General features: G+C 39.8%; 1 protein-coding gene across 5 annotated transcripts in view; it reads left to right on the top strand.

Annotated features, from left to right (window-relative positions):
• LOC122787298 (semaphorin-4D-like) overlaps positions 1 to 26,933 on the top strand; it is a 2,116,148-nt gene that overhangs the window by 1,953,267 nt on the left and 135,948 nt on the right. For 4 of the 5 annotated variants that reach the window (XM_044053927.1, XM_044053928.1, XM_044053925.1 and 1 more), the window contains one exon: positions 5,993 to 6,045. The exons of the other annotated variant lie outside the window; for it this stretch is intronic. In XM_044053927.1, the coding sequence (XP_043909862.1) occupies positions 5,993 to 6,045 (53 nt within the window). The remainder of the gene's footprint in view (positions 1 to 5,992; positions 6,046 to 26,933) is intronic. 5 annotated transcript variants of the gene reach the window in all.

Here is a 26,933-nt window from a genome sequence, read left to right as displayed (position 1 = left end):
CAGTTGGTTTGGTAGTACTGAAGATCATGTTGTGGAACAACTATTTTCAGGTGTTTTTCAGCTTTGCAGTCAGGATGTTGGTGCTTAAGTTCCTCATTTTGGGGGAACTATTCTGTGCTTTCATGAGTATCATAATTTCTTTTTGACCAGTTTGCTTTTCATCCTAAAATTGTTTTCAGAGTTGCCTCTGAACCAATAAATTTATCTCACTGTTTTTCTTAATCGGGTTTAAAATAGGATAGAAAGAGCCCTTCACAGTTTGAATGTAAATGTGCAACACCAGTTCAGGCCTAACCTGTAACAAGTGCATGTGTTTATGAAAGTTATACCTTGTTCACCTCCTTTTTCCCCTGTAGGGAGGGCTGAAATTTACTAAACAAACCCTTTCCAAGTAGATTGTTTATCTGTGTTATCTTTTGCCATCAGGTGGCAGACCACCTACTGGAAACTGTTATAGTCAAAGGATACCCCATTCTAGGTATAGCTTCTTCTGGTGCTTGCTTCAAAAATGCCTACATGGCTACTTGCCCCTCAGTTCATACCTTCATTAAACAATATTGTTTTAGCCAAGACTGTAGAAGTCGGACCACTTTTGGCATTTTCAGACTTGGCCTTTTTGAGTGTCCTGGCTTCTTCTACCTTGGTGGAGTTACTGCTTTGGAGCCAGTTCAGGCATGGACTTGTCATAAAAAATGTCCTGTGTTAAGATTTAACAGATATTTTTCTTACAAAGTTTCACTTTATCTGTGAGAATACCTATTTTGGTTGGTTCTAGTTTCCCTCCACTGTTAATATTTTTATTTATCTATATCACCATTTTTATTTATTTATTTATTTTGTTATACGTTTTAACCAGTTATGCCCACCAGCCACAACTATATGTTTTAAGGGACAATCCTGGAGCAGTGATTAAGTGACTTGCTCAGAGTCGCATGGTAGGCAAACTGAGGTGGAGGGAATCGAACCTTGTACATTGGTCTACAGGAAGCAGTTAACCAGCAGCTCAAAGCCTTATTCATCTGTGCTAACTGCAAGACTTTGGGAATCTCTTTCCCTGGATTACCCCTCATTCCATCCTTAGCTGTCGAGTCCCCTGCAGATTGAACAAGTGTATACTTGTAAATAAAAACAAAGTGCATGCTTATAAATAGTTTGTGAAATGTTATTTTCTTGATTTATATAAGTATGCTTACTCAGTTGTTGGGAAAGAACTTGGAGACTCTTAGGCAAGGCACATATTTTTTAATGTGGGACTTGATGCCATGGCATAACAAGTATAGTATGCATGCTACCAGATGCAAAAATGTCATAAAAATGCCAGATGGTTCTCCTAATGCATGCACTTGAGCTTATTTTATGAACAAGTATGACAGCAAAAAATAAATTACTTTTGCAAAGGGGCAAAACCCCCTGCATCTGATGCACCACATTATTTCAGTATTCTTACTCGAATAGCACTGCATCTTTGAGAAAGAGCAGACTCTGATGGGCAGTGCAGTGCCATTCTCACTCATTCTCCAAGGTGCACTGACCCCAGACCACCCACAACTTACCAACATTTAACCTAAAGTTTATAGGTGTGATAAAGCATGTACCCATTCTAGGTCAGCATAGAGGACTTTGCACCATGCCTTTCGGCGAAGATAAAGGTCTGTTTTAGGGGTATCACAAACATCTTGTACCCCCTTTCAAGGTAATTGTCACAGTTCCTGACTCATCTTCCTCTATGGATACTGTGAATCTTGGAAGAAATGGGTCAGTAGAAGATGGAAGCTTGATGATAACAGGGAGATAGAAAAATTATTAAAAGAAAAAGAAATCTCCGATAACTGGGTGAGAGCCTTAGGAATGTCATTTTAAACAGCGACAGCAAGAATTACCTAAGAAAGTTCATGCTGTAGTTGGACTTTAAGGTGACTGAGAAAATTCTGAGGGAGAAGTTAATTCATACCTAGTGGAAGTAGATTTTTGAGTTCTAATCAATATGATATCATAGCCTAACAAATAATGTTCTTCCAGTCTGATTTAGTCTGTGATCATTTTGCATGTGAACTGGATTGGAGCTGCTTGCCTGATCCTGTTGGTGTTAATTTCAGCATGTCCCTTGATTCATTACCACACAAGTAGGTAGGGTTGCCACCTTTCCAAATGGCCAAAGTGGGACATTTTTGGTACAAACATCAGATTTTTACAGGCCAACACATACCCACGGTCAGTACAAAGGATAGAACTTAACTTTTTTTCCTAAATAAAAGCTTATTTTGTAGCATTTTAGTTGCTTATTCTGTTTCTTATAACATTTGGGTATTTTAGATACAGAATAACGGTTTTATGCAACTATTACATAAAATATAGGAAATAATTTTGTCCTAAAATCTCAGGACATTTGCCATTTTTTAAATTTTTTGTCAGGACACAACTGCTCAAAGAGGGACTGTCCCTCACAAAGTGGGACAGGTGGTAACCCTAACAGTAGGCTGCTGCACACGCTCCAGAGGTAGGGGTGTTAAATAAGTGTAAAAAGATACAAATTCACCACAGAGCCGAGTGAAACCACAAAAACACAAACACCAAAAGTTCACAGGAGCCACAAAGGAACCAACACAACTTTAGCGTACAAAATATTTAATCTCCGCTTTCGTAAAAACTTCATCAGAATAATGATACCAGTTAATCACAACAGGTAAATGCAAGTTAAAAAACAATCAGTTAACTAATAATTTAATCTTTTAAGAACATCAATTTAAAAAAAAGAGGGATTTTTAACTCTTTAAATCCCTGTTAATCAAATAACACTTGATGTTAATGTGTTCATTTAAACCAGGTACACTGCCTGCCCCAACTTTTATCTGCCAATACACCTCTCATGTTTCAACCTGATTTTTATAATCACCCACTCTTTTATCTACACATACTTGCTCACGAATAGTGAAACAGAACTTTTTTAAGTTAATACAAACTTTGGAATGTTTGTATAAAGCGTTGTCATCTTTACGCTTAATAGCCCTTACATGTTCCTCTATTCTGTCCCTTAACTTTCTTGTTGTCATACCAACTTAGAAACAGTCGCACCCTGAACATAGGGCTAAATAGATGACCCCAACAGTTTCACAACAATATCTAAATTTAAAATTAATAGTGTATTGGAGATGGAGTAACATAACAAAAGAACCCTCATATATGTACCAGCAACTAGAACAACCATTGCATTTCTATGTTCCCTTACTCTTCTGTGACTTAACTGAAGGAACTTTGGTGTCCGTTGTTTCTAACAACTGCTTTATACTACACTTTTTAGTATTTACTAACTGTGGATTGTCACCCAATGCTTGACCAACTTCCTTGTGACTGTTAATGATCCTCCAATTACGCTCAGTAATAAGTGTGTAGGATACTGGCTCAAAGAGAGGATATAGAAAGGCATGGTGAGAGTAGTACTGAAGGTAGAGGGGTGATCAGTGGCATGCAGCATAGGCCATTGAAAGTAGTACTTTTTAATTAGTTTGCTTAGTTTTGACTAAGGGTATTGTAAACAGGGACACTGTCTTTGTTGCATGATGCCAGAATAAGGTATTGTTTGGTAGATAGAGGAGAATGTCTGTCATGGACTACAAAGAGATCTACTAGGCAAAAAGGGTATAGCTGAAGATTAATGCAAACAAATTTAGTTTTGTACTTTGGGTTCAGGAACTAGTGGCTAAGAATATAAATTAGAGGATGCACTTCTGGACATATCTCATCAGGAAAAGAATCTAGGTTGCTAACAAGTGTCAATGGATTGAAAGGTAGAAAGTGCAAGGGAAGTAGCCAGGGCAATAAAATGCTGAGTTACTTTCGCAGGAAAGTGAATTCCAATGATATTGAGATTATTATATCCCCTTATAGTTCCCTGGTGATATTGCACGTGGAGTAAAAATGTATGTTTTTTGAGATTTCGTATGGATAAGGATATAAAATTATTAGACAGTTCAGAGGAAGGATCAAGACTGATAAGTTGGAGGGTGGGGGAAATGTTACGTAAGAAGACTTTATGACCTCAAATTGTACTCACTGGAGTATAGGAGAGAAAGATACAAGTGAAATGATCTGGGTACTTAAGCTTATAACAAGAGACTGCAAGAGAAAACAGTTTAAGAATGATGCAGCACAAATTATAAACCGAGGGAAATAGATACATTTTTGACCAAAGGACTTTTTATAGAGAGGGTGGTTCATGCATACAAGAATGATGTCAGTCAAGGCATACTCGCTAAAGATGGCATGGGATATATAAGAAGAGAAAGAAAAGGAATTAGGGTTGGGTAGCTGCAAGAAGATATTGATATACAGTGATCAAACTAGATATTGTCATCTCCTGCCATATTTGAAGTAAGGTTCTGAAACTTTGCTCCCAACTCAACATAACCTCTAGCACACAGTGTACATTACTAGTTTTCTAAAGGTACCCGAGTGATACTGTTGCCTCACATAATTTATAATTAGCCCACATTTTCCCTTTTCTTCAATCCATGCTTCCCTTCCATCCCATCAATGTTTCCATTTATCCATGTCTAGACTACTTTTCCCTTCTTCCATTGTTGTAGTCATTGTTTTCCATTACTCCTGCCTTTCATTTCATTGTGCTCAGTACCCTGTGTTTTGAACTTTTTTCTTGTTTTTTCTTTCTAATTTCTAATGTATTCTTCCATCTACTGTATTTTTATGCTGATAATCCATTGATTTTTTTTTTTGGCCGATCCTTCTGTCTTGTTCTGAGTACCCTTTGACATTCCTCTTACTGTGCTTCTGTTCATGACATACATTTTACTTTTTTTTTTTTTTTTACTACTGTGCCAGCCTTGTTTTTTAATACTTATTCTTAAGTAATTTAAGCACTAACTTCATGCAACACTGTAATCGGCTTTTGCAGAGGGATGTTGCCAATGCTGGCGAGTGTGTTATTTGATGACTGATAAGTACTGAGGACTGAAGAACCTTGCCTTGGTTCTACACTCTCACTGTGCTGCTCCTTTGCCTTTATTCTCTTTGTTGGTTGAGTCTCTGCTTCAGACAGACCTCAGAGGCTTTTTATGTCCTTGAAGTGTGCTAATTTCACTAGCAGTCTTCTCACCTGTTTTTTCATGTTCAGGGATATGCGGCACACTATAATAGTACCTCTTCACAGATTTTCCCATATTTAACTGCCTTTCAGTGCTCCTTAGAGTACAGTTCTGCCTTAGATTAGGATTACTTAATAGCATGATGATAGACACTGAGGATGACCATGTTACGAAGTCCTGTAAAGGATTGCATTACCTGATTGCTCTATTAAAGATCTGCTGTTAATCATAATTTTTTGCTTTAAGTGCTGTTGCCTACCTGCCTCACACACGAAAAATGGATCAAAGTAGATGTTACATATCTGCCTTCATCCATAATGTTCTAGTGTTACAGATTTGTACATGTCCATCAGATTAAAGAAATGTTAGCCCACTAATGCAGAGACAGGGTACTTGTCTGTGACTTTGATTACCTAGATTTGGAAGAGCAGAAGAATGAGTAAGACACTGAGTAGTGTTCCTTTGAGTAAATTCCAGGAATTATAACCACTACATTGGTGACAGCAGAGAGAGGTGCAGTACCCATTAGCACCAACAACAGCTAAGGAGCAAGACAGGTAAACATACATCACTGTACGTCTAGTTCCTGCTGCTGAACAGAAGCCAAGAGACTGCAGTATTGTTTCAGCACACTGTTCCTTAAGTGACCCACACTATTACCACTGTAAATCCCACATTGGTGGTTGTAGTGACTCTGAATATTGTCTTTGGCTGATGGGTATATAAGGACATCTTTGGTGACTTACAGGAGACAAAGAAAATGAGTACTTCAAACAGTCTAAAGACAGAAGGGTCAAGCCGGGGAAACAAATTAACTAGAATTTGAGCTGAAGTTAAATACTGATGTTTTGTTTTTGCTTCTCTATTTTAAACTTTCTTCATGCATTTTACAGGAAGTACCTTCAGAGTATTCCAGATGGAGATGCATCTGAATGTCCTACAGATGGTATGTCTAAATTTAGTCCGTTTCAAACAAAAGACATTGTATGCTGATTTTGTTTTAACAAAAGTTACATTGATGCTTGGAAGTAGTATAGAGAGCATACCAGTTGACTGCAAGCCATACCTCTCAACTGTACAGATTTTCACATAATGTCCAGAGTTTTGGATCATATTTTTGGCATGTTCCTCTTTCTTCCTGGCAAATCACTGGGATGATCTCAGGATTGAAGTCACTAAATAATGACGTACATTTGAGTTTCAGACTTCAAATCCTTCAGAATGTTAAAACATGCCCTGTTACTCTGTGGCAACTTTCTTTTAGTTTATAAGAGCAATATTTAAAATATGTCCCCCCCATTTTGTCAAGCTATGTCCAGATTTTTGGCATGAAGAGGTTAAGAGGTATGCTGCAAGCCTTACTACCGTGCAAACCAATTGAGTTCTGCAGTAGATTGTGAATGTTGCATTAGTAGCTATATTTCAGGAGGATACTGAAAATCTGCTTGCCAGGCAGGATCCACTTTTGCAGCAGCATTATGACTATCCCTGTGTTTAAAGGGGGAAGTAGAGAATGGGTTAATTCTTGCAGAAAATGTGGCCACGTCCTAAAATTAAATGAGAGCATGGTAGCTTGTGTAGGATGTCTGGAAGGAAATCAAATACAAATACCTAAATAAGTAAAACATATGGGGCACACGGTTGTTGGTGTGCCATAAAAAGCATGTGGATTCAAACAGAGAGAATGTTTTATTATTAAAAACATTTCCTCTTTGTTATTGTGCAAGTAACCCAAGTTTGACTAGCGACTCAGGAGCCTGTGGGAGCTGGCTAATGATGATGGGAGTGAATGACTCACCCATGCTAGGAGGAAGAGAGGCAGTTCTGGCTCACCATAAATGTGACAATTTATGGGAGCACTAAGTATCTAGTGGAGATTCAATCTGCCAAGTCCATGCTGTCATGAGGTATTCATACTCGTAGCTGAAGAGACTCAGCTTGTGGAGGCACATTTATCTTTGGGAGACAGCAATGGCAGAGCTTGGAGGAGCTTTCAGGGAGGAAGAAGGTGCTCCCAGAGGATAGGGTAGACTGACCCCCAAGACCAGCGAGCTGGCCTGCTGTCTTAACATAGAATGGAGGGCTGATCAGGATTCCCATGCAGAAATTAATGGATCATAAAGCTGTCATCTAGCCCGGGAATACCTAGCTTCTCTACCCCCAGAATGAATAGGCCAGTTGGGTGCCAGTAGTGGAGCCATCAAGTAAGGTCCAAAGAGGGGGGGGGAGCATTTCCTCTTTGTTGTTTGCAAAGGGCTTTGTAGAGCATCAGAAAGTTGAATATTAGCCATGCTGATTCTTAGAAAACAGGAGGTGTAATTTTATGCGATATTATCAGACCCAAGTGTCTTGTACAAAGCAGAATACATAGAAAAGTATTCATGAAGCCATATGTCCCTCGTTATCTGTAGAAGGGACCTGTGTAGCATCAAATATTTATGTATTCTTAGTGACAGATGACATTCTATCTGGTGCAGAATATTAAGGTGTTTCCACAGTATCATGTCTTTCAAGCAACATGATGTTGATGTAACAAGTACACCACCGAGTGTTAATGTCTAGACAATAGATGACAAACTTTAAAAAAATCCCACTACCTGTCCTTATGGTATTATCACAGCTTTTTGTTCTTTGGCTTATTATGGAGCTGAGCCATTAAGTGATACGAAGGTTAATGAATGCTTAAAACCCAGTACAGAAATGCATGAAAATATGGGGAGATGGTGGTTTTTTTCCTCTGAAATGCTAAATGAGAGCAGATGACTAGAACCCAGGAGGTAGAAGCTGAAGAACATACACTGACAGACATAAGCCATCAATAATCCAGTAAAGTTGTGAAAACAGAAAGCAGAAGATAATCAGTTTACTGTGAAACATAACAGAGAAAAAAATGACTGCACAGTTAAAGTATAATTCTGTTTCACTGTCATTTTTACATAATCATTAGATGTACACAGAAAGTCATATTGCCTTAAACACAAAGTATGACTACCTCTGTTTTTAAACCATAACTTTTGTATGATGTCAGTTGATATTGAACATTTTGTCTTTTAGCTAGATTTGTTCTTCTTTCAGCTTTTTCCCAGTTAGGGGTCGCCACAGCGGAACTCCAGTCCACTAATGATTGGCAGTAGATTTTTATGGTGCCGAGGTGCCAGCCCGACACCCAATCTTCAACGAAGGCACGCCCATTCACACATGTCTTTAGAACGCCACTCGACCGCAGGGAGGACGTGCAGACTCCACACAGAAGGCACTCCAGCTGAGACTCTAACAAGAGAACCTCTTGCTGTGAGGCGACAACGCTACCGCTGCACCACCGCGGCTTAGATAATTATATTGATTAAAGAAGTTAATGTATTACCTACTGTTAACTGATTTTATCAAGGGTCTCTTCATGCAGCGAATCATTTTCCAACCTCAGGAGGTTTTAACAGCAGTAAAAAAAAAAAAAAAATACTTTTTGATGCACTTGCGATATGGCACATTGTAGATAAGTGGGTGGTCCTAAATCATCTATTAATCTTTTCTTACAGTAATCTGCACCATGAAGTTGTCCAACAAATGTACAGTTTGAGCCTCCCAAGACTGGATTTTGTTTCCCTATGACATCCATAGAGACATAATGGTCAAGATCTTTACCTCTCAAAGACAAGATACAAATTTCGATCCTGACCTCCATCCATTGCCTGTGTGGAGTTTTCTTGTTCTCCTCATGTCTCAGTGGGGTTCTTTCTACCTCCCAAAAATGCTGTGTCTCACCACTTCAGACTTGAGAGGTATGCCAACAGAAACCACCCAAAAGTAAATAAAATTGTGGGCAGCAGCATAGGCTATTTATGGTATCTAATGGTAGAAGAGTTGTGTAGGCCAACCACTTTAGGCATCAACTGTGGTTCAAAATATCCTTTAGGAAGGAGAACATGGATCACAGACTGACAGTGTGTCAGCACTAGTCACTTGATGGTGTAAAAATTGTCTTTAGGTGATTTGGTTACAATGACTAATGGCACCAAAATGGGCGTGGGTATTTACCAGTATTAACTGAGTTGAGGACCCGGTCTACTCCAACTTATGCCAGTGACCCATATAAACAGTGGGAGCACTCTTTGGCCAGTGTTTGCCCACCATAAAGCCCAGCAGCCCTGGGTCAGTAAGCTACTGGCCGGGCAGTGTCCAGTTGCCCAGCCTGGGTTACTTGAGATAGCTGTGTTGAGTGACAGTCGGACATAAAACCAAACATGTATTAAGGATTAATGTTATGTTGTCCTGTCTTGCCTTTATTCTTACTTGGATGGGTTTGGAGCCAATCCTCGGCTCCGACTCGGCCGAATACACAGCTGGAAGTCTCAAACTTGGCTCATGGCAGGTAGGTATCCCATGATGCAGTGGTGCAACTCTCCAGATCTTGTTTGCTGCTTTTCGAGGTTGGCTGTGCTGCTCTTGGCCGTGGCTAAGTTTTTGTCTTTTTTCACTTAGCTTAAAATTTTAGGATTCTTACATTTATAGTGTTTTTTTGTAGAATTAGATAGTTAGATTTAGCATGTAGCTTACCTTCTCTCTTTCTGTTGTTCAGTGGGAGCACTATTTGGCCAATGTGTGCCCACCATAAAGCCCAGCAGCCCTGGGTCAGTAAGTTACTGGCTGGGCAGTGTCCAGTTGCCCAGCCTGGGTTACTTGAGATAGTTGTGTTGAGTGACAGTCTGACATAAAACCAAATATGTATTAAGGATTATTAACCAGTATATAGATTGGCAGGACACCACTTGGAAGTGAATGACATGTTTGTAAGGAGCAGACTTGTTCTCTGTCACCAGGAGACAAGGTCAAAGGGCAGTGTAGCAAAGACACTTGATTTGTGATTCAGAGTCTACTGTTCAGGAGGAGGACAAACTAGAAATGGTTTGGGAATTGTGATGAGGGATCGTCTTTCAAAAACTGTGAGGGATGTCATCAGAATTAATGACAGACTACTAGCAATCCGACTCCATTGTAAAGACAGGGCAGTATTCATAATCTCAGCCTATAACCTATGACGTGGATGTGATGGCAAGGAAGATCATGCATTCAGGCAGCAGTTGCTGGACCTACTATATAAAGAAAGACAACATGAGTTGGTGTTGACATTGGGGGACCTGAATACTCATATTGGGACTTTGAGAGAAGGATATGAGGACTGTCTGGGTCCACATGGGTGGGGCATCAAGAATACAGGAGGAGAGGCCATTCTAGACTTTAGTCTAGCAAATGGCTCGATGGTGGCCAACACATGGTTTAGCAAGAGAGACATTCATAAGCTCACATACAAGAGTGGCCACTATGCAACTTGGGTAAACTTCCTTCTAGTAAAGAAAAGGCATTGGAGTAGAATCAATTGCAAAGTCATCACCATTGAAACAGTTGATCCACAGTATAAACCACTGGTGACCACAATCAGCAGTGGTCAGAGTAGGCTGTAAGGTCAAAAGAGATTACCAGAAGACCTGGAAGTTGACTGCAGTGAAAGTTTAAGAGTTTATGAAAATACTCAGTGCTCTAGCACCTCAAGAAGAGGAGGAAATAGGTGGATTTGAAAAAATAGTGGCTAAACAGCATGAGTGAAGAGACTATAGAACAGATATGTGGCTGAGACAAGTATGAAAATAAAAAAACATTAGGAAAGCTGGTGGTGGAATGCAGATGTCCAGAAAGTTATTGGAAGGAATAAATGGGCGATAGAAAAGACAGGCCAGGCTAAGAAGAAATACTGGCTGGCTAACAGAGGCTAAAAGAGCAGTCAGAATAGAAAATAGCAAAGAACAAGGTATCAGAGGCACTCTACCAGCTTCTGGAAAGTGAATCAGCAAATGGCACAAAGAAACTCTATCAGGTTTCAGAGACAAACAAAGGAGAGTCATCTGACATCACTCATAAGGGATGCCAGCTAAAACCTGCTCACCATTCCACAGGACATCAGAAGCAGATGGAGGGAGTACTTCTAGCAGCTTCTGAATGAAGAAAACACCACAGACACAGTACTGCCTACGTTGAAAGAGGAAAAAGAACCCACCCCAGAAGAAGTAATAAAAGCACTAATAAACTGAAGTCAGGGAAAGCAGCAGGCTCAGATGAGGTGACGGATACCACCTCAACTTCCTTTGATGGTCACCTTCCAGTTTCTAAGAAGAGAAAATCTGGTAAAGAGGCTTTCAAGGCTGTTCTCCAGTAGACAGCTCCACTCTAGCCTTATTGGAGTACTCAGACTCTCCATTGGATGTTCCCAACCCCTCTGATGTTGCTTCAAGTGATCCTGTAAAGGGTCAGGAGCCTGGAACATCCTCAAAGATCAGATGCACGGCTATGACCGAGAAGGGAGAACCTCGCTTTGTATTTTTGGAAGGGCCAGACAGAACCCCTCAAATGCTGGTAAGGGAAGAGGTACCAGGTTTGGTTATGAAAGTATGGCCATCCAATGTATCCAGGTTTATCACATTAGATACCTTGAAAAAGAAAGCTCAAAAGGCCAAACATGTTTCTCCAGTATCTACTCTTTCTACCAAGGAGGCTAAGGAAGTGTGGTATAGTTTTACAAAGAAGCTTTTCAAAGTCTTTCAGTCCTTATGTCTTATTTTACAGCCGTCTCCCATTTGAAAATGAAAAGGTCTCCCCCTTCAGACAGTGAGAGTTAGAAGAGGAGGACCTGTATTGTGCTTCCTAGGTCTCCCTCTCCTGACACTTTAGAATTAGAAACTGAAGAGAATATTTTCCCTGATTCTGATTTGCAAAAGATATCCTTTTTTGACACAATCCTTGAGATGAAGGACCTCATCCAATGGGAAGGAAAATAAACATCAGACTCAAACGAGGCTGTATGACCTTCTTGATGTAGATACTCCAAATTTTTTGTCATTCCTTCTATTATTGGAATGCTGAATGATGCTTTTAATTCTGCAGGCACCTTCCAGATAATCATCCTCCTTTACCAAAAAGTCTGATAGCTGTTTTAAGGGGCCTCACACTCACAAGTTTCTCTTTTGTAACCCCATTCCAGAGCTAGCTGTTGTTTCCTTGGCCAAAGACGCCAATTCCCGGCATTTAACTACTACTACTAATCACCCTGTTCCTTCTGACAAGAATGGAAAGGCTTTTGACAAATATGGAGAAAAGTGTATACAGCTTCTATCTTGGCCTTTTGGGCAATAAATTGTCAGGCTCACATGGCTAAATATTTACTTGCAATGTTTGCAGATATGAATAAGACTTTTGCTGATTTGCCTTCTTATTTGCAAAAGCCTTCTCTACTTAACATTATTTATTTAGTTTCTCAGGTTAGCAAACAACACCACAAAATGTTCGTATAATACAGCTTCCAGGGCAGCTGCCATGTTTGAGCAACTATGCTTGGCTGAGATTGCAATATCTCCTTGAGACAGAAAACTTAATGTTACTTGGAACAAAGACGTTTTGTGTACGAATTCATTAGCTGAAGTCTTAAAACACTTTGATGAAAGAGCTAAGCCTGTTCAAGGAGTTAAAATTTTCAGTCATCCATTCCCAGAGTACAGCAGGAGCTTCCCGTAGATTCCAAGACCCTTTTTCAGGAAATCCTTCAGTCACAGCAAAAATATGGAAAAAAGTAATGTAAGTAAAGGGGCAATGGGATTTAAAGAAAACATTCCATCTCTTACCAACAAACTCACTTCAAGACTAGTCAGAGTGATACACATGAGCATCTCTATGTACAGATTTTATTTATTTATTATTTGACATTTGTTTATCTGGGAGGTCCAGCTGGGCTAGTAGCCCATTTTCAGTGGACGCCTGGGGAGAAAAGCTCCACATTATAAAAGTTTAATGTTTAAAAGAGTATGACATTTAAAAGTTTAACAATATCTGAGTCAGGGTACAATCATTACAATAGTTGCTGGATCAAGAGTACAGTCATAGTTGATGGATTAAAGTAAGACAAATACTTATTTTACACAGAAATAATGCAGATATACTGGGGTATACAAAAATTCATTTACAGAAAGCAGATACTCAATTATTTCTAAAAACAATGTTGAGAAATACAAGAAGTATGAATGCATTCAAAATGTGGTTACAAGTATTAACAGAGTTGTGGACAGGAGCGATGAAATTGAAGAACATTGTACAGTTTATCAGAGAATTCTGATGAAATTTGAGGTAAGTAAACAAGAAAAAATAAATACATAATGGGAGAGAAGACAGATGAGTAGAACTATAGAGAATATTATAGCTGCGGTGGGTGTTTGGAGAGATTATGAGAGGACCTAGGGTTGACTAGGCAGCTTGGGAAGGGTAGAAGTAAAGCAGAATAAAAAGGTGTAGGCGTAATGTAGAAGAAAAATAAGAAGCTCAATCTGGGGATGAGCAGGAGCTTAGCCACTTGTCATTTAAACAACAAACAACAAAATTACCGCTTGTTCTCCCAAAGTATCCTGCTGCAAGACACAAAAATATTCAAATATACTGGAACAGTAATCAGGATACACCACGAGAAGTCCAATGTTATCAGAAAAGTTCTTTTATTCCATAAAACTGCAGAAGATGAGCGCTTTCACGTGCTTGAACGCACGCTTCTTCAGATCTATTAACATCATTCTCTAGTGCCCTTTTATACAGTTAAAACCATTTTTAATTGTTCCCAATTAAAACCTCATTACATACTTTATCAATCAAGTGTTTAAAGGTATATCACAATTCAACCTTACTTGATCTGTAGTAAAATATTACTCACTTTAAAATTGACTAAAAGTTAATGCGTTTCATCATTTACATTCAACCTAATAAACACATTCACATATATTTAGTCACTATACCTCAATTTAAGGGTTTATTACCTAGCGTACATTGTTTTTTATTCATTTATTCATTCTTTACATTTCAGTTTTTGAAGCACCAAAATATTTTAGTAGATGTGCTGGAATGGTTTTAACTGTATAAAAGGGCACTAGAGAATGATGTTAATAGATCTGAAGAAGCGTGCGTTCAAGCACGTGAAAGCGCTCATCTTCTGCAGTTTTATGGAATAAAAGAACTTTTCTGATAACATTGGACTTCTCGTGGTGTATCCTGATTACTGTTCCAGTACACTTGTCATTTAAATGAGTTTTAAACAGATTTTTTGAACAAACTAGGGTTACTGATGTTAAGAATGTTCTGAGGGATGGAATTCCATGCTTTAGAGATGTGATGTGAATAAATGGAGCCCACAAAGCTGTTACTGGATGTAGAAACTTTTAGCAGGAGTTTGTTAGAGGATCTTACGGGTCTTTTATTAGTATTGGTTTGTACTAGAGTTTGGAGGGCTGGACATTTCTCAGGTTGATATGACAGAATGGGTTAGTATAAGTTTGTTGAGAGATATGAGGTTAGGTAGCTCTAGCTATTTTAGTTGTTGGAAAGAAACACAGTGATGGGTTCTGTGAGGCAGGTTTGTGGCAAATTTGACAATTTTGTGTTAACGTATTTCTAGCTTGTTTAGGTCTGATTTTCTAAGGTTTGTGAATATGGGGGAGGCATATAGTAGTGTAGATAATAGGTGGGTCCTGGCAGTAGCATGTGTAGAGGAGATGGTAAGGCAAGGTTAATTCTATAGAGAGAACCCAGTTTTATGTGGGATTTTTTTAATGACAAATGAAACTACGATCACTCATAAAATCATCCAAGGCCAACTTTGAGAGGAAAAATCGCCAAGGACTTAAAAGACAATCATAAGGCCTTCTTTAGCTATGTTAGAAATCTGGGTGGAAACTCCCAGATATGCTCAGAATTAGTCCAAAATGATACAAAAATCACTGAACCCACAGACATTGCAAACATACTGGCAGACAGGTTCAGTGAAAATTTCTCCCCTCCCTCCCCCCTAAAGGAGAAATATCTATCCCAGCAGAGTGTAGTCTCCCAATCATCTCAAATGCCCAGGTGAGAGCTGCTCTCTCTAAAGCTAAAAACACAGCATCAATGGGACCGGATGGTGTCCCCGGCTGTGTGCTACACGAACTCAATGAGGAACTTAACCCACACATAAGGCTGCTGTTTAATCTTAGCCTTACCACAGGATACGTACCCAAAGAGTGGCGTACGGCAACTGTGGTCCCACTCCACAAAGGCGGTGCTTCTACGGACCCTGGTAATTACCGCCCCATAAGCTTAACAAGCCTGGTCTGCAAAGCTATGGAGAGGATCATAATGGAACTCATAAATAAAGACATAGGGGACCTACAGACATTGGATCCTACCCAATTCGGCTTTGTCAAGGGCAGATCATGCCTCTTGAACTTGGTCGACTTTTTTGAAACAGTCACCAAGGCCATTGATGAGGGTAAGGCAGTTCACACAGCCTACCTTGACCTTGCAAAAGCTTTCGACACAATACCCCACTCGGGTATCATAGAAAAGCTCACCAGCTTAAATGTAAACCCATATGTCACAAGATGGGTTGCAAACTGGCTCAATGACAGAACCCACAGGGTTAGAGTTGTTGGTGCCATGTCAGACTCCAAGCCGGTCACAAGCAGTGTCCCACAGGGCTCAGTCCTGGGCCCCCTCTTGTTCGGCATCTACTTTTCAGAAGTGAAGGCAAACATAGGAGGATTGTGGCTGACAAAGTTTGCAGATGACTGCAAACTGGGCGCCATAGTTGAAAATCCATCAGACACAGATATCCTTCAGAGAGGTCTCATAGAAACGGATAACTGGTGCCAGAGCCATGGCCTTAAGCTAAACGCCAAAAAATGTATAGTCATACTCTTTGGTAAAAACAAGGTAACCCCAAGCTACCACATAGGTGGCAATCCATTAAGCACAGAAGAGGTTATCAGGGACCTGGGGATCCAAGTTGACAGTAACCTTTCTTTTGACACTCACATTGCCAAAGTGGTTAGGAGGCCCTTCTACATTGCCCACCTGATTATGAAGGGATTCACATCCAGATCAAGGGAGGTCATTGTTCCCCTGTACTCTTCACTTATCAGACCAATGATTGAGTACAATGCCCCATTCGGAATGTATCTTACCCGGCACCTGCAGCAATTGGAAAGACCCCAAAAGTTCCTCACCAAAAGGATAAAGGGGCTCAAAAATATGCCATATGCTGCCTGACTGAAGAAACTCCAGCTCTATTCAGTCGCATACCGTCTGCTCAGAGGTGACCTGTGCCTGACATACAAGGCCATGTCCAACCCGGAATTAATGGACATGCTCCACCTCATAAAATCCAAATCCACCAGAGCCACAAGAGCAAGAGACTTAAGCCTCAACACGGATATAAATAGGACGTGCTGGAGGGACAGATTCATCACCCAGAGACTCCCTATGCTGTGGAACAGAATCCTGGTCCATTTGAGACAGAGCACCTCGCTGGCTCTGTTCAAGAGGAATCTTGACCAGTGGATGGGAGATCGTAGGTTTACCCCGGGGATCATCTCTGTATCACTGCTGGACAGAGGCACGGCAAACTAATGGGTATAGTATTCTTCAACCTAAGGGGTGGTGAAAGCCACACAACTCTGGCTAGGCTTATAAATGCCCTAGGGCAGATAGCCTAGTATGAACCTATGAACATATGAACCTATACACGTTTGTCAAATCTGAAACTGCTATCAATGGTGACACCTAATAGCTTGGTTTCTGAGACTGGCTCGATTAATGTGTTGTCAGATGAGATGATTTTAAAGTGCTGAGTGAGGTTGTTGGACTTGTTATGGATGTTAAAGAAAAGCATTAATTTGGTTTTATTAGGGTTTAGAATGAGCTGATGGTTGTGTAGGTAAGATTTAATGGCAAGAGAAGGATTTTTGGGTAATTTCTTGAAGTTGTGGCAGGTAGGGTGCAGCACATGAGTCATCTGCGTGTTGGATGATAGTGGCAAGACTAGTAATGGTGCTTAATTTGTTTGTGAAGATAGAGAAGAGAAGTGGTCTTAGTATTGAGCCTTGTAGGACACCGACTGGTACTGGTAGCAATCATTTTGCCACTTCGCAGCCTGTTGGCAATTGGAAAGATAGCTGTGGAACCAGAGGAGGGTTTCTTGAGATATGTTAAGAGATGCAAGCTCATATAAGAGCTTTTGGTGGCATACTATGTCAGATGCCTTAGACATATCTAGAAAGAGGAGACAAGTTGTCCATCATTTTTGAGTTGATTTATAGTGGAGGTGAAACTTAATAGGACAGTTGTTGTGCAGTGTCTGAGTCAAAAGCCATGTTGTTAATTGGTTAGCAGATTTTTAGTTAACAGATGGTTCAATAATTGAGTGTGTATGCATTTTTCCAAAATTTTTGAAAAAAGTGATGGAATGGAAATTGGTCTGTAATTGGTAAGTTCTAGTTAGGTGCCACCTTTGTGGAAAGGTTATTACATAGACAATTTTCCAAATCTTGGGGATGTATTGTTCAGAGATGGATCTGTTGCTCAAGATTAATACAGGATAACAGATGACATCAGCTGCTAGCTTGAGGTACTCATTTGGTAGCTGATCAGCAGTAAGTGATGTGGGTTTGTTTGTTTAACATTTTTTTTTATTTTGTCTGTTTGGACAGGTTGGAGGAAGGGTATAGTAGGGGTAACACTGGTTCCAGGTTGGGTGACTAGTGGAGTATTGTTATCATTTTTTATAAGTGAGAGTATAGACTTGGTGAAGAAAGAGTTGAATTGGGTAGCTATATTGTCTTTAGATTTAGAAGTATTGGGGGTTGGGGGTAAGATTTGTCCTGGATGTAGAAGTTTCTTGATGGTACCCCAGAATTTTTGTGGATTATTTTGGTGTTTGTGTTGTATACTGGTATAGAAAAGTTTGTCATTCTTGATTTGTTTTTTGGATTTATTTCTTATGTAACGATAGTTATCAAAGGAGGCTTTAGTTTTGTTGGCTTGATACAGGGACTAGAGTTTGTCTGTCTGTTTTAATAGTTGTTTCCATAGGATAAAGTCCCATATATCTTGCAAGCTATAGGTCACCCTCTATGACCCAAGAAACCCATAAACTGAATTTACTGGAGGCTGTCACCATTCACCCCAGTACCATATTCATGGATGACTGCAACTACCATACTATAAACTCAGATGCGTACATAACCCCAGACTTACAGACCCAGATTATTTGACTTTGTAAACACAAACACCTTAGACCAGATAGGCCATACACGCACTAGGGATGCAGACATACTCAACCTAGTACTCACACACATGGTAAAACGTGGCATCCCTCTACTGTTGTGCTCTCTCTGGTAAGGTCAGACCACACAGCTGTCTCCTTTATAATAAAAAATCAATTGTGTGTGAGCCCAGACAATCCCTAACACTTAGAAACTATTCTAAGGCAAACTTTCTACTACTAAGTGATAACCCATCAAAATTTCAAGCCCTGCCAAACCCTGAAAACATAGCTTCCTGTGCAGAATTCTTCACAGAAACCCTAAACAATCTCATCAATAAATGCAAAAGAAAGAGCTGTGCATACCAGAAATAAATCCAGAACTAAGTGAAAAACAAACCACCCTGGCAAAATCCAAACATAATCAGGTTGTACCACAAAAGAAAAAAGTTGTAGCCAAGATTAGGAAATGCTACACCTAGTACGATAAAAACACTCTCATCAATCTTAGCAAACAACTAAGAGGGCAAATTAAGTCTATTAAAGAGAAATTTGAGGTAAACATAGCCTCCATATTAAGTTTACTAAAGCCATACTTGAGGTAAAGATAGCCTCCCATGCAAGGACAACCACAAGGTTTTCTGTAGCTATTTCCAAATCATCAAAGGCAGCACACAGCAGTGTGCAGAACTGATCGAAAATGGAGCCACCAAGGAGCAGGAAGATATAGCATATCTGCTGGTTGACAAATTAAGCTCCAGTTTTACCCCTGTCTCTCTCCCCCCGGCTGCCTCATGGAAATACCATCAAACACACCCCCACCTATCACTTGGCAATAGGTCCTAGATGTGCTGTCTAAGGCTAAGAACACTGCAACAATGGGCCCTGATAATATCCCAGTATGCCTCCTAAATAGCCTGATACATGACCTAGTGGGATCACTGGAGTTACTGTTTAACCATAGTCTCCATACAGGTTTTGTGCTGTGCAAATGGAGAACTACAGCAGTCATCCCTCTATACAAGGGTGTGCCATCAACTGATCCCAGTAATGTCAGACCATTAAGTCTGACTAGTCTCACATGCAAAGCCATAGAAATGATTATCATGGAAACAATTGAGGATATAGAAAACCTTAAAACACTGACTCCAACCCAGTATGGTTTAGTGAAAGGCAGATCATGCCTACTCAGCCTGGTAGACTTCTTTGAGAAAGTCACCAAGACAATGGATGTGGACAAAATGGTTCATACTTCCTACTTTCACCTGGCTAAGGCATCTGATACAATATCCCACTCAGACACTGTAAACAAACTTACAGATATAGATATAAACCCCTTTGTTGTGCATTGGATAGCCAGATGGCTCCCAGAGATGAACCAGAAAATTGGGTTAGGGGAAACCACCTCTATAAATAGGCTGGTCATTAGAGGAGACCCTCAGGGCTCTGTGCTTGGTCTGTTGCTTATTGGCATTCTCTTCTAGGAAGTCAATGCCAATGTCAAGAGCCTCTAGCTAACCAAGTTTCCAGATGATTGCAAACTAGGAGCAGTCATTGAATGTCCCGATACACTAACATCCTACAAAGACTAACACTGACAAATGACTGGTGCCAAAGCCACAGCTTAAAACTCAGTGGCAAGAGATGCATAATAGTACCCTTTGGGAAGTCAGCCACCCCAAGACATTACTTCATCAATACACACACCTTAGAGTAGAACCAGTAGTCAAGGATTTGAATATGTATGTAAATAGTGACCTGGCTTTTGACCAACATGCATCTACGGTAATAAGGACATCATTCTATGTTGCTCAACTTATAAGCAAAGGCATGGCATATAGGTCCAAGGAAGTCATCATTCCACTGTATTCTGCCCTCATCAGGCTCATCATTGAGTATACCGTCCTCTTCAGTATGTACCTGACCAGGCCTATGCAACAGCTGGGGCATCCATGAGGTTCCTCACAAAAAGAATACAGAGTGTAAGCAGCATGTCCTATGCAGATCACCTCAAAGTCCTATCTCAATACTCTGTTTCTTACAGACTGTTGAGAGGCAATCTATGCCTGGCATACAAGATATCCTTTTATTCTACTGTGATGGACATTTTGCATATCCACAAAACAAACAACATCAGAATTACTCAATCTAGGGATTTTAACTTTGCTTTTGATATAAATTGAATGCATTGGAGGGACAGGTATAAGTTGGAGAATTCCCTTTCTCTGGAGCAGGCTTTCCATCCATGTTAAGCACAGCTCTTCCCTAACCTTGTTCAAAAGAAACCTCGACCAGTGGATGAGAAATCAGAAATACGCCCCAGGTCTATCATGTGTGTCACTGCTGGACAGACACTGCCTGTAAATCTTACCCTAGCTTACATATATCCTTTAAAGCATCCTGTAAGGCAAACTTCCAAGATGGCTGCACAGTGATCAAAAACTTGATTTCAGCTCTCCCATTGCGAAAAAAGAAGAGAGATAAGGGCCAATAATTCTGCATGTTTTAGTAAATTCAGTTACTGGCTAGTAAGTATACTTAATGGATGCCAGCAAAGAAGAAAGATAATTGAACCAGAAAGAAAAGCAGCTAGAAAAGGTGAAGTGAAAACACTGACTGGGAAGGATCCCACAGGTGTTCAGGAAAAAGCAGTTCAAGCTCCAGCTTTGGTGCGAGACATGGATTCCAGTAAGTTAGAGGAAAAACATAAGTCAAATGTTCGCAGAGCTGATTAAAATAAAGAAAACATTGAAGGAGTATGTCAACTCAAATAACAAAAGGCTGGAAAAATAGAGAAACTTTAAACAGTCATTCAGACGAACTAATAAAACTGCAGAAATCAGAGGTCAGAATGAAGAAAAGTCTGGCTTGAGTATAAGACTGCTCAGGAAGAGCTGTTTCAAAAAATGGTAGCATTAGAGGACAAAGCATGCAGTGAAAATGTGAGATTTTCTGCTGTACTAGAGAAACTGGAAGGAAAAGACTATTAATTTTATGAAAGCACAAATAGGCAATTGCTGCTGTTCCACAACAGGATGCGTTAACTGAAAGGGCACATTGTTTGTATGCTCCAAACCTGAACGAGAGAAGTATCCAAAACCTGTATTAGTAAAGATGCAGTCATACCAGCAGAAAGAATTGATCCTGACAAAACTGTGGTAAAAGAGCAAAGTATTAAAACTTGGAGATAGTATAGTGTTTCTGGAACATCACTATTCACCGTACACCAGACAGAAGAGAAACAATTATGTCCCACCAGTCAGGGAATGTTGAGAGGTGTGAGATTTAAGCTGCAGTACCCAGCTGTCTTAAGAATACTTTTGTTCCTGGAGGCTTAGAGTAATTTCTGATGTAGAACAGGCTAAGGAAGAAACACAAAACTATGTCCAAGACAAAGTGAGCCATCAAACAGAAGGGTGCGCAGCTTCTCATTCTTCTGATAACAAAGCTTACAGAGAGACTTTGCCGGTTAAACTTTTCCAGTGTTCCAAAGGAAAATGTTTAAAAAACAGAAAAAAGCATTGGAGCTGACTAGAAGAATTGAAAGTACCTTGTACATGAACCAGAGTCTGTGACTGGGAGATAGAGATGAACAGGAACAGGACCAGCAACACTGAAATTAGTGAATAAATTTGAGACTATAAAGCATCAGTCACATTTGTGAAATGTGGCTTTACAAGAAAAAGTAGAAAGATTGGGGTTTTGTTGACTTTGCTAAACTTGTGGGGGATTGAAACACCTTTGCCCCTGTCCGTCATTAATGTTTGGAAGGATACTGAAGGGAACAAGGGATTAAAGTATATGTATAATACATTTCATGATGTAAATTGCAAGTTGTGTAGTAAATAATTTTCTTTATTGATGTATATGATAAAGATACTAAAGTAAATGAGTTCCTTTTTCCCCTTCTTTATTTTTAAGAAATGTAGGCACTGCAATGTAAGAAGAGAAGAAAGGCTGGACAAAAGCATGTTTAAATTAATAGGCTGTAATCTTTAGTTGTTGAGGTGAGGGTGGGGTGTAAAAGTGCACAGATTATAATATATGTAGAGTTGATATGTTATATCTTACTTCTGCATAGGCAAATGTCTGTATTAAGGCTTTTGGCTTAATCTAATAAGTTTATGTGTAAGCAAGTAAACAAGGGGACATTAGATCTAATGAAAAGTTTTCCTTTAGCAAGTAAATGTTCTTTGTAAGTTGAGATGTTTACAGAGCTGTACATTTGGTGCCTGTGTTTCCATGGAGAAAGCTAACTATAGGGGGAAGCGATAAAAGCCAGAACACATTTTTAAGGGTAAGGGGTAATCTTTTTTGAAAGCATATAAGCTGTTTTTCACAACTGGGAGGGGAATGAAGATAAATCAAGAACAGACAGCAATAAGTGTAAGTAGGAACACAGGCTATAACATGCGTCTTAGCATGGATAAACCTTAATGTTAGATTAAATTATGCCTTTGTGTGCAGCTGTTGATATGGAACAATTGTTCCTATCAGGAGGGTTGAACTTCATTATTTGAAGATGTACATAGTTTTGTGTGTTTGTTTTAAGTGAATAGGTTCAAGAGGTGGGTTGTTCCTTTTTTATTGGAGGTTTTCATTAAAACAAAAAGTCTTGTAAAATGTGATACAGGTTCAAATGGAGATGACAAGAAGCAACTGTTGAAGAGAGCAACCTGCCAACATTAGTGGGTGCATGTAAGACAAAAGCTGGAAATAGACATTTAAAAAAGCTGTTCTATATAATAGGTTGGAATAATAACTTCTTATCATAATGGCTACACTGCATATATTGTTTTGGAATGCAAATGGCCTCACAGGTGTAGACAAAAAATGAAGAGTATTGAATTGTATTAAGAAATTCAGAGCGCAAACAGCAATGCTACAGGAGGCACATTTGGAAATAAGTGAGCATGTGAATTTGATAAGTAAATGATTTCAGGATGGATATGCAGCAGAATATCGGGCACAAAGGAAAAGGGGACTACATATACTATTTGCGAGGAGCTCCATAGTGATAGAAATGGGAAAAAGTAATGGTAGATTTGTGGTAGTAAAGGGATACTGGCAAAGGGGGGGGGGTTACACTGGCATGTATTTATATTCCAGGTAAAACTGCTATTATGGAGCTTAAGAAAATTTTGAGAGAAATAATCGGCTTTCAGCAGGGGATATCACTTATAGGTAGGGACTGGAACTTGATTTTCAGCAGTGGGGATGTATTTGTCTGACCTAAAAGGGAAAATATAGCAAAAAAGGGTAAATTTCTGAAGACATTTTTGAAAATATTTGGTATGGAAAACATGAATTCAGCAGTAGGAGCTCTGAGGGAATTTGCATACTATTCCCCAAGGTACGATAACTGGGCTAGGCTAGACAGAAATTACATTTCACAGGAATATGTGTGTGTAATTGAAAGCTTCATCAGGCATCCAGTAACTATTTCAAATCATGTAGATTAATGAAGTAAAAACGAGACACTGGTGCTTTCCCGCATACCTGTTAAAAATGAGGAATTGAAAGAATGAGTCTTAGAAATTATTTGAGAATTATTAGGGAAGATAGAAATTTCTTAAGAAGTTATAGCTAGTGAGTGGGATAAAATGAAAGTGGAGTTTAAAAATACTGTAGAAATAAAAGAAGAAAATATGGTTAAGAAGTAATAAGAATTACTAAGAGGAGCTGGCAAAGGTTAAAGTATTGCAGAATAAGAGGAATCTCATAGAACAATAAGAAGCACAACTGCAGAGTGCTAAAGAGAAAATAAGGGAGTATCTGGATAGTATGTATGATTTTAGTGAGATTGCAGTTAAGAGGCTGTTTTTCGATGGTAACTCCAGAACACAATGACTTAGGCAACAGAAAGTAGAAAGGGTTGTTGCTAAACCTAGGGAGCCTAGAATAAGAAAAATAATGAGAAATCCTGTAGAGGTAATAGAGATGTTTTGGAAATTTTATGAAAATTTGTATAAAGCAGAGGAATATAGAAATAAAAAAAAAAGTTGTGTCTTTCGGCTTTTCCCGGTTAGGGGTCGCCACAGCGGAACTCCGGTCCGCTAATGATTGGCAGTAGATTTTTACGTGACGAGTTGCCGGCCCTGACACACAGCCTTCAACGAAGGTATGCCCATTCATGCATGTCTCCACATAGAAGACACTCTAGCTGAGAATTGAACAGGACAACATCTTACTGTGAGGCGACAACGCTACCGCAGCACTACCACCGCAGTAGAAATATACAAATGAATATATTTATGGAAGACTTAAGTATGCCAGAGTAGATGAGGCTCAACAATTAACAGTTACGAGAGGAAAATATGAGATAAAAATGGTGACATATAATCAATCTGCAGGAAAGTCTCCAGGAATAGATGGTATTCCAGTGGAGGTTTAGAAGCTGGGGGGGGGGTGATAAAGATCTGCAAAGGTTTTGTTTGAGTATTTAGGATGGGAAGCAACAACATCATGGAAGAAAGCTGTGGTGGCCGTAATATTTAAACACAGTAAAGACCCATAAGATCCAGCTTCATAACTCCCATTTCAATTATGATTTTAAAGTGTTTATGTCAATAATAGCTAAAAGAGTGGCAAAGGTGTGGTGGAGGGGGGAATAAACATTTGACAGCATTAGTAGAGCAATGATGATCCAGAAACAGAATGTTAGAAAATACCACTGTTGATGGTGGGTCTTGATGCAGAGACAGAGTATGCTGGGAGTTTGAGAAGGGCAGTGGAAGTATTTGCATTCCCTGATCCAATAATAAGGCTAATTGGGAGGACATATGTGGGATCTCAGGCAGAAATTAAAGTGAGTATGCCAATGGGTAACCTGTTCCCAATGCTTTCTGATGGCAATGCACATCCCAAGGAGATCCAACGTTATAGCAGACAAGCTCAGCAGAGATATTTTGATGCCTCAGGAATGGTCCCTAAAGCAGGAAATAGTGGCAAGAATTTTTCAAAAATGGGCCCAGCTTTGCTGCGACATCCATGAATGCCAAATTCAGCGGCTATTCTGCCCTCATCCCCCCTCCAGGAGAGTCACTAAGGGATGCACATGTTCACGATTGGCCCCCGGGCCGCCTCTTTGCCTTCCTTCTAATTCCGAAAGTTCTCCAGAAAGCCAATTCCTTGGGCAGGAAATTAATACTCATTGTTCCATACTGGCCTCGCCAAATCTGTTTTCCTTCCTTTGGCTTAATCTTCGGGAGGAATCCTGGGTTCTGCACACAGTCCCAGATTTGCTCACTCATGCAGCGGGAACCCTCCACCCATCTCTTCACAATCTCAAACTGACAGCATGGCTGCTCCAATTCTGATGATAGCCAGGTTTCCAACCCTTTCCTCTAGAGTTAAACACATCCTTATTTCCTCACATATATCTTCAACGAGGAAAATTTATAACAGTAAATGAAAAGAAAAGATTCTGCCTATGGGCTACCGATAACCACGTGGACCCCTTTTCAGCCCCTGGTAGTTTTATTCTAGACTTCCTAGCAAAACTTTTTGATGAAGGTACACCGGCAGCTACTATTAGAGTTCAACTATTCGCAATATCAAACTTTCATTTGGGAGAATTTGGCTCCAACATTATGTCTCAAAAGCTATGTAAAACCTTCCTCAAAGGTACCATGTTACTAAGACCACCTATCAGAGACCCCCTAGCATCATGGGATCTAAATTTTGTTCTAACATGCATAGTCTTTCCACCCTTTGATTCAGCTGCTTCTTGTGATCTACAGTTTTTGACTTGGAAAACCATTTTCTTAATAGCTATAACCTCTGCTCGTAGGGTATCAGTAAACCCCCCATATTTGTTTTTTCACAGAGACAAGGTTTCTTTGCGAATCCCTCCTTTCTACCTAAGGTTGTTACAGAGAACAACTTGACCCAAAGCATAGAATTGCCTGTCTTCTTCCCAAATTATCAAAACAAGGCAGATTACATGCTACATCAGTCGGATGTACACAAGCAGTTTACATTTTTATTTACATAGAACTGCAGAATTCAGAATATCAAATCCGGTATTTGTCTCCTTTTCAAAAGCAAAGAAGGGATCCCCTGCGTCAAAAGTAGCTCTTTCTAAATGGCTTTCAGACTGTATAACTTTTATTTACAAGTCTCAGAACAAAGAACTTCCAAAAAAAGTTAAAGCTCATTCAACGTGAGTTGTTGCAACTTCCACTGCCTTTCTTGCCAAATTACCAGTAGACAGCATTTGTGCTGCAGCAACATGGGCAAAGCCACATACCTTCATCACTAATTACAAAGTTGATTTGGCCTCCAGGAATAGGGCCTCCTTTGGATCCATGGTCCTGAGGAATATTCTCCCATGAGCCACCCAAGATTCAAGGTGCCAGGAATGCTGTCCCATCCTGGTAAGAATGAAGGCGAGATAGGACAACATTAAATAAAGAAGTTATGTACTCACCATGACGTTCCATGTGTGTTGTCCATCTTTGCCTTCATTCTTACATCCCACCCCCCTTCCCTCTACCATTCTGTACTCCTGGTAGACAAAGTCTACAAATTGGTTTTCCTTGATCTCTGACCCTCTTCATCAGCTTCTAGTTATTTCATTAAAATAACCTTAACCCTATAATTAGGGCAGACAAGATCTGGGGAGGGTCCTAGTGCATGCTGAGATAGGGGGTTAGCCATGAGTTGGCAGAGAGCCTCAAGCTTGAAGATAAAGGCCTAGACGGATCCGAGGATCAGATCCGAACCCATCCTGT

Source organism: Protopterus annectens, chromosome 13.part0 (assembly GCF_019279795.1).
Source record: "Protopterus annectens isolate FY-2018-M chromosome 13.part0, PAN1.0, whole genome shotgun sequence".
NCBI lineage: Eukaryota > Metazoa > Chordata > Ceratodontiformes > Protopteridae > Protopterus > Protopterus annectens.
The sequence above is the reverse complement of the archived record's forward strand: the minus strand, read 5'-3'. Positions and strand labels throughout refer to the sequence as shown.